The sequence below is a fragment of the Urocampus carinirostris genome, chromosome 19, assembly GCF_059441175.1.
Source record: "Urocampus carinirostris isolate Australia breed hairy pipefish chromosome 19, RoL_Ucar_1.0, whole genome shotgun sequence".
Taxonomy (NCBI): domain Eukaryota; kingdom Metazoa; phylum Chordata; class Actinopteri; order Syngnathiformes; family Syngnathidae; genus Urocampus; species Urocampus carinirostris.
The window spans coordinates 27,686,513-27,694,924 of NC_142367.1; the positions used below are offsets into that span (position 1 = coordinate 27,686,513).

An 8,412-nucleotide genomic window follows, 5' to 3' on the forward strand; every position below is an offset into this window, starting at 1 on the left:
GATTATCCACTTGAAATATTCCCAGTCTTTAGTGTTTAAAGGCACAGTGTGTCTCCAACTTCCATCCAGTTAAAAAAAAAAAAAAAAAGTTGAACACTAGACAAAATATGTGAACCGTCATACCCATGTTCATTTTCAGGAAAACAATTATAGGTCAAAAAATTTCTGGCGCCATGCATGTCCGGTATCCCCCCCGCGCATCAATGGCCCTTGCTTCTACAAGACAACACAGTGCCATCTAGTGGTCGAATATTACACATTGGGGCTTTAAATATGACCTTACTGACTTAGATGTGACACATTAATGTACTTATTACACATTTATTTTCATTCACTACATTTGTCTTTTCAGTACTGAAGTTACATACTATTTTATACACCAACTGGAAGGGTTTAGACAAGACACGTGAAGTGTCTTCGGAGTCAGATTTCAGGCTAATACATGTTAAAACCTTACAGTACCAACACACAACTGCCTTTAGAAGTCAGAACCAAGCACTCGTCTGACTTACCTGAGCCTTTTTCCACTTGACGGAGATTCACTTGTGGCTTGAGGCCTCCAAGCTTGGCCACGCCATTATCTGCGGCACCTGAAGGTAACATGGAACATAATACAAACTTGTGAGATGGAAATGGGTCCCTTATAGTTTGATCCATTCAAAAACACTGTTTAAAGGGCTCATCAATTTGATGCAAGGCCAAATTCAAGCACTTTTAAAGGAGTTTCAAAGCCAATTTGGCCACTTCTCCGGTACCATTCTAAAAGAATAATACATTACTATATAGTTATGAAGAATAAAAGATCAATTGTCATTATCATTACTATTATTAATCACACCGGAACTAAAAATGTACTTAAGGTTGGTGGTGATAGCCAAGGAAGCCGATTCTTCTTGAAATTAAAGGAGCTGTACAGAATTTAGAACTTTGTTGCTCTATGCTGCCATCTCCTGGCTTGCGTCATCATTGAAGGCCCAGTCACCTCATGATGCGTTTGCATTTCTTAGACGCGCTCAAATAAACTGGTGTCACGGAAGTCAGAATGTCAGATTTGTTAAACAACATGGCAACCTATTCGCGCATTTACAAGCACTTCACCCAAATTCAAGCACTGTAACCCTAGAAAACACAACATTCAATTTCAAGCATTTAAGGATTTCAAGCAGCTGTACGAACATATTAGGTTCCAAGACAGGGGGCTCAGGGGAGAGCTGGTGAGTGACTGCAAGCTCTTCCCGCCGGTTTGTTTTTTCCTTTACATTCGCTCGTGTAGCATGAAAGTGGTGAAAGTAAGAATTGGCCTGCTCCTCGTCCAAACACCAACCACCCCCAAAATGTTTTTTTTTCGAGCGATTCAAAGAAAAGCACGCACATCATGAATGAGGGTGCAATCGTGACTTCAAGCCAGTAGATGGTGGCGGAGAGTAAGAAATTCTGCCTAACTCCTCTAAGCGACGCACCATTTTTAAGAGAAGCCTAGTCGGGGAGCAAAGTAGGGAAAATTTCTTTTTTCACCTGTGTCACACGGAAGGATACGGTCAACAATATTGAGATTCGAAGTCACATTCATTTGCGACAAGTAGTCTCAAAAGCCTATACACACTACAGCAGGGTTGTCAAAGTCATTTGAACTCGGGGGCCACACGATAGAACAAACATTCTGTCGGGGGCCGGACGAGGAGATTCAAGAGAAAGAAAAAGAGAGACAAAGAAATAAGAGAAAGAGGGAGGGAAAAGGAGAGAGGGCAGGAAAAAGAAAGAGAGAGAGAGATAAAAAGTCGTGAAAGGGGGAAAAGAAAGGGAGAGGAAGAAATCCAAAGAGAAATAGAAAGACAGAAGGAGAGAAAAGAAGGGTAGGAATGGAGAAAGAGAAAACAGAGAAAAGGAAAAAAAGGAAGTTAGAGCAGAATAAGGCTAAAAGACACAAAGAGAAAGAGACAAAGAGCAACAAAGGAAGAGAAAAAGAGAGACACAGAGAGTGAAAGAGACAGAGCGTGGGAGAAAAGGGGTGAAGTCAAATTGTCAAGTCAAGTCAAGTCAATTTATATAGCCCTTAATCACAAAAATGTCTCAAAGGACTGCACAGGAATACAGTTACAAAATGACACAATGACCTGATCTTAAACCAGCATGCGGGCAAGGAACAACTCAAGAACCTCAGTGTGAGGAGAAAAGAGAAACCTTGAGAAAGGACCTCACATGTGGTAATCCCCCTTCCAGGATTGACCAGGGTGAATTACAATTAGCATTACTGTACACATAATAGTAAACATAAGGTAAGATAATGAAAATGTCCGGAAAGTGCATGACATCAACGACGCCCCCAGCCTGCAAACCAGTCCAGAAAGTCTATGACGGCCACGACGCTGCCTCCCGTCTCTGCCAGCCGGTAAATGCAGGGGTTGACATGCTGCAGGTCAGACGCCGGTCCGCTGACCCATCCCAAATCATCCTTCTCCTTCGTATCAGCCAGGCAGGCGTCGGAAAGAGACAGGACAAAACAGAATATGAGGTGGGCATCAATCATAAGCTCATAAAAAGAGAGATTGAGAGAAATACAAGTAGAGTGTCTTTGTTCGAGGCACCTGGCTTTGGCAACATCAAGTTGCCATTTTTCAACCTGCAACCTGCAGCTTGTTTTTCTCTTGCGCTTCTCTGAGTGTTGTCTCGCGGGCTGGATTCAATCCCATAGCGGGCCTGATCTGGCCCGCGGGCCGCCTGTGCACCACAGACTATCAACTGCAACCATCCCCTGATCTAAAACCTACACGATGGCAAGGAAAAACTCAAAAACCTCAGCTTGAGGAAATGAAGAAACCTCGAGAAGGGGCCGCACATGAGCTAATCCCATTTCCAAGTTTGAGAAAAATGACAACGTCATATTGATGTCCTATTTCCCATTTTTACCAGTCTTGCTCTTCTTTGCTTCCAACTTTGCATCCCTGCTCAAGTCACGCTTCCTTGACTGGGGAATGTGGACTGAAGCAGTGGCCGCTAAGGAGAAAAAAATGAAAGAGGACATCCATAAAACCAAGTTTAATCTTGAGTCATTACCTTTATTACCTGCAACGGAAGCCCGACCTGATCTCGGTCCACCGAACGGGGGCTTCTCCACCCCCGTCTTCGGCCTGGTGGCTGGTGTCGCGGAAAACGGGGAAATGACACCGGCGCAACAAAGCATCAATCGCAAGAATTCAACGTCTTACCCGATGTTGTCGGATGCAGACTAGCTGCACTGGACAATGCTGTCGTCTAAAAAGACCCAAAAAACAGAAACGAAAAGACGAAAAGTCATTGTTGATCCCCAAAACGGCCGCACCGTTTACACCGTTTAAATTTGCTAGCAGTGAACGAGATTTTAGCTCGTATCGCATTTTACGGGCTATAAGGCGTAACTATAAAACCCCAAATTTCCCGGAAATTTAAAACGGTGCCTTATATACGCACACTGACAAATACAGTGGCTAAAATTGGAAACGCATCGCTACAATGAAACGTACTGCGTACGGTAACCGTTTTACCTTTGGGAAACATAGTTTAGGAGTGTCCTATAGTGGTTAATTGTCGCTAAAAGGGAAACAAAAGAAGCACAACCACTTAGACCAGTGTTTTTCAACCAGTGTGCCGCTGGAATTTGCCCAATTTTATCTTTACAAAAAAATCCGGCCATTATTCAGTATTTTTGCCATCTTCAGACAAGGAACTGCAATAGGTTAAAGTAGGCTTAACCGCATTTGCTCAAAGTGTGTATTTCTAATCAGTTGATGCTCCTATTGGCATTCTCTTAGACTTCCAGTCTTTGTTTAAAGGTGTCAGTGCTTTTCCATGGGGTTGGTCGTTTGTCTTTGTCTCAACATACCAGTACTTTTCCGTGTCTTGCATTTTCAATAAAACACAGAGGCAGACGGGGGGAGGGGGGCTAGAGTGAGTGAGTGTGGACGAGTCAGTTGCTTGTCTTCTCTGCTATTCTCCCCGCTGCAGCTGGTTAAAAACATAACAAGTCCTTGCCTAATTTTTTTTCGACCGTTAGCCAATTTATAGCTCTCCCACACGTCAGTGGTCTGCTTCTTAGACCGCAAAAATAGTCATCCAGATCAGTAGGTGGCAGTAGATTTTTATATACCAATTGACCGCTCATGAGGTAGCACACTCCATTTAAAAACTTAATTTGTTAAACAAAGCGGTTGAAGATAGCGCTGTAAAAAATTAAAACAAAGCACATCATTCTTTTTTTATTTTAAGTAGTATTTTCTTCTTTTTATATACTAATGTTGTGGAATGTGGATAACAACTCATGATCAGTATGTAGGCATCTGGTGGAGGTCGTGGGATGACGTTGTTGCAAGAGGTCACAAGCTGATTGAGGGAGCCGGGGCGGACGACCTTCACGAGATATCTTAACTTTGAGATCACTGAAAAGCCAATGTTGAACATCTAGAACTTTGAATGTGTCCCGAATGCAATAAAGCGCGTTCCCTTTTTGCCACATCTCCTCTCTGCGTATTTTTTGGATCGACGCCCAACGACGATCGCTCCAAAACTAATGATCTGCATATGAGGTAGTACAGTGAAATATTTGACATCGCTTCATTTTCAAACATTGTGTGAGAGTAGCAAACATATTGCAATGACTTGAATGTACTCTTGTTTTAATTGTTAGCACATCTTAGCTTAGAATGGATCTGTATAGTTAAGCAAGCTGACGGGACTTCTTGATACTTTTTAGGTTTATGACGACTTTATAAGGGTCACGGTTGAGACTTCTCAAGGTTTCTTCATTCCTCATGTTGAGGTTTTGAGAGTTTCCTCGCCTGCGTGTCGGTTTCAGTACAGGGGATGGTGTCATTGAGGCCCGTGCGGTCCTTTGAGACATTTCCGGATGAAGGGCGTCACAAAAAAATGGGAATTGACTCGAAAAACGTGACAAAAGAAATATTGGGAGGGTGCATCTTGTAGTCCAATGCGAATTATAGTGTGGAAATTACGGTACATTGTTTGTAGCCTTAACGGATCGTTACCAACAGCTTTGTCCGAAATTGCAATATTTTTGTCATCACGGAGCCTTGGCTTCCCCGACGCCACAGTCCAACCAGCAGGACGCACGCTTCACCGGCACGACCGAGACGGAGACTCCGGTAAAAACGGGTGGGGGACTATGCGCTGCAATAACAGCCGAATCATTGATACACACTGCTCACTCGATATAGAGTTTCTGGCAGTATCGTGTAGATCCTTCTATCTACCGAGAGATCTAACTGTGGTCATTGTGGTTGCCGTTTACGTTCCACCGGATGCTAACGTTAGCATAGCGCTAAATCCCCAGCCCGCTGCTATCAATAAACAGCAGCTCGCACACCCCGACGGAGCTTTTATCATCGCCGGCGACTTTAATCGGGCATGCTTAAGGACTGTACTTCCCAAATTCATTCAATACGTGGACTGAGCAACCGGGGGAAAAAACACTGGACCGTGCGTACAGTAAGATCAAACATCTAGTTGGATCCAGACATCTCTGTCTGTCCCTCACCCCCTCATACACCCCCCTCCGGAGGAAAACAAAGCATGCAACAAGGACAGTACAAACGTTTTCTTTGTTCTCTTTATCCTCACTGTAAAACGTGGACCTGGAGTGCCACGTCCAATTTCGTTGTCACAATATATTCAACCCATGTTGTAACAATGACAATAAAGTTAGATTCTATTCTATTCTAATCACGACCACCGATTTCAGCAATTTCCAGACGTCAACTTTTCCACTTCCACCCGTGCCGGCGAGAAACTCAAATTTTCATTACCTGTGCAAGTGTCTTCCGTTGCGTGGAGCTGGAACCCGAAGACGGTTTCTCGCTGCGCCTGGGAAGCGACGTCAAATGCGACCGTTTCAAGAAAGGCAAGAGCGATTTTGCGGGCGCTTGAGACGGAAGCGTTTTTGAAGGGCAGACGTCCGATGTCGCGACAGCCGTCACCCGGGCTTCTGGTTCGGAACAGAGGTTTGGCTGTTCCTCAGGTCCCGGCAATTTGCCGTCTGTCCTGGCACAGAAATCCACCGTTTTGCAGCGGGGCAGGGGTGTGGAAGCGATAAAAGGTCTTTGCTCCACGGTGGGGTCAAAGATAAACGTTTCAGCCGGGTCGTAGGTCCTCGATAGCCAAGGAGGACTCGCCTCGAAGGTGTTGTGCCGACTCCCGGACAAACCGGTCTCCGATAGAGTGACGGCGATGTTTGGCGCCGGTTCGGCGTCAAAAGTGTTGCAGTGACGGGAGACCAGGCTCGATTCTGCCGACCGGACGTCTGTGGTGCGATTGGCTTTAGACTCTGGATCTTGTTCCGGAAGTCCACTCAACAAGGAGACACTTTTATCATCGGAGATGGGCTTCTCTTCTGGTTTTGGAGGGACGCTCTCTAGAGATTCAGGTAAAACGGGCTCCGAATTCGGGTTCTCGGACTCCGCAATGCGTTCGGGACGACACTGAACGGTGCCTTTTGTGTCCCAGGTGTCAAGTGCCAGCAGATCAGAATTCGTTATGTCCATCGTGAAGTTCATTAGGTTCTGCGATGAACAATCTAAAGAGTCATCGGTAAAGTCCGGTATGGACTCCGTCTGCAATGAGAAAGGAGAAAAATATGCATTCAAGTTGGAACATTGGTCAATGTTCCCTGTCATTTTCCCCGAGTCTGAGCGTTGACACAAAGTCGGTGAGCAACGCTTGAAACAATAGTGAGCAACAGCAATCCCAAGTGTGGCAAATAAATCATGATCAAACATGTCCAAAGCTTGACATCGTGTTACATTTTGCTGAGTTTTCGGCAATGCAAAATTATTTTTCACTTTTGAATGAATTGACTACAAACGTCATTTGTTTTTACAATTATTTCTCAAGATTTCCATTTCTTTTATTCCTGGTATCTTTTGTCGCATAATATTAACATTTTGGGGTTCTTATTGAGTCGGTTGCACGATACACAACAGTATTTAATTACTTTTATTAGTGGAAGTACAATGTTGGCAACAAGATTAACTTGATATCATTGGAAATTATTTGAATGCAACACAAACTTTTTCCTCTATTTCCCTGTTTTTTCTTTTTTTTAAATTCCTTTTTAAAATAAATCTCATTGTGTTTATTTTTTCCGAGCTGTTACTTTTTTCTTGCTTTTTTGTTCTCTATTACCTTTTTTCCCTTTATTTGCTTCTGGCTTTTTTTCCTGCTCTTTTTTTCCTCCTCATTTTGTTTCTTTTTTTCTCAGCTTTTCACTACTTTTTCATTTTGGTATTTTTTTCCATTTTGTTCTATTTCCCCCCTTCCTTTAAGTCATTTTGTGCAGAATTTTACATCCTATTTGCTCGTGTAGGGAATAAAGAAGCAAAAACAACCCGAAGAGCCGTTTGGGACCCGAAAGAGCCGGTCCTTTTTAGTGAGCCAAGCCGAAGAAGCCGGCTCTCAAAAAACTCTACTGACGTTACTCAACTTCAACCTTGACTTCAAAATACTGTATTTGAAATGAAATGATCTGCATTTCTATTGCGCTTTTCAAGTCAATGACTTCCTAAAGCGCTTTACAATGTGTTCCACATTTCCCAATAGCGGCCTTGCAGCCATGTAAGGCGCTAACCTGCTTATTGGAGGTATTAGGGGTTCAGTGTCTTACCCAAGGACACCTCGACATGTAACACGGACGAGCCGGGATTCGAACTGGGATCCCTTGATCCCAAGACGAGCGCTCTACCTCCTGAGCTACTGCCGCCCAGCGTCAGGGGAACCCGTGTATTTTGACCTTCGTGCACTGTCACTTTGACTGAATTGGCTTCTTAATGAGCAATTTGGAACCCTGATTTTTGTGAGCTGGCTAGATTTTCTTGTGCGCGGAAAAGCTCTGGGTAGTGCGCAATTGCGCACACACGCAGAGGAACATTGGCTGGGGTTTGCATTTACCTCAATCGCACGGAAGGATGGACTGATGGGCAGATCGAGAAGTGTGATCTCCGGGAAAAGTTTCTCGTCCATCCTCCTCCTCACTTGTGGCGGAACAATGCTGCAGGAAACGTTTCATACAAAATGACGAGTTGGAATTCAAAATCTGTTCAAATGATATGAGCTACTTTCAAGTTAACCAGCGTTTTGTTTCAGGGCACACTACATTGTCCTTAGACTTTGTATAGAGCAGTGTTTTTTGACACGAGGCAGACTTATTTTCATGAAAAAAAAAATTGGAGGCACACCGTCCGTTTCAGTTGTTTTCAAGTTTAACTATATTTTATGCGTTTTTCTCACGATGAGGTTTTTAAGGTTTTCCTTTCCCTTTAAGGATTTTATATTTGATTTATTTGACTATAAGGGATTTTTTTACAATCAAATACAAATTACATTTAAATACAAATACAGGGGGATTACCAGATGTGTGGTCCCTTCTCA

General features: G+C 43.6%; 1 protein-coding gene across 1 annotated transcript; it reads right to left on the reverse strand.

Moving 5' to 3' along the window:
• Positions 1-5,559: 5,559 nt before the first annotated feature.
• LOC148347897 (uncharacterized) lies at positions 5,560-8,027 on the reverse strand. The gene is made up of 2 exons (XM_088324185.1): positions 7,933-8,027; positions 5,560-6,599 (listed from the first exon to the last, which is right to left on the reverse strand). Exons 1-2 carry the CDS (start codon positions 8,002-8,004, stop codon positions 5,781-5,783), a joined length of 891 nt encoding a protein of 296 aa, XP_088180311.1. The 5' UTR covers positions 8,005-8,027; the 3' UTR covers positions 5,560-5,780.
• Between the last annotated feature and the right edge of the window lie 385 nt (positions 8,028-8,412).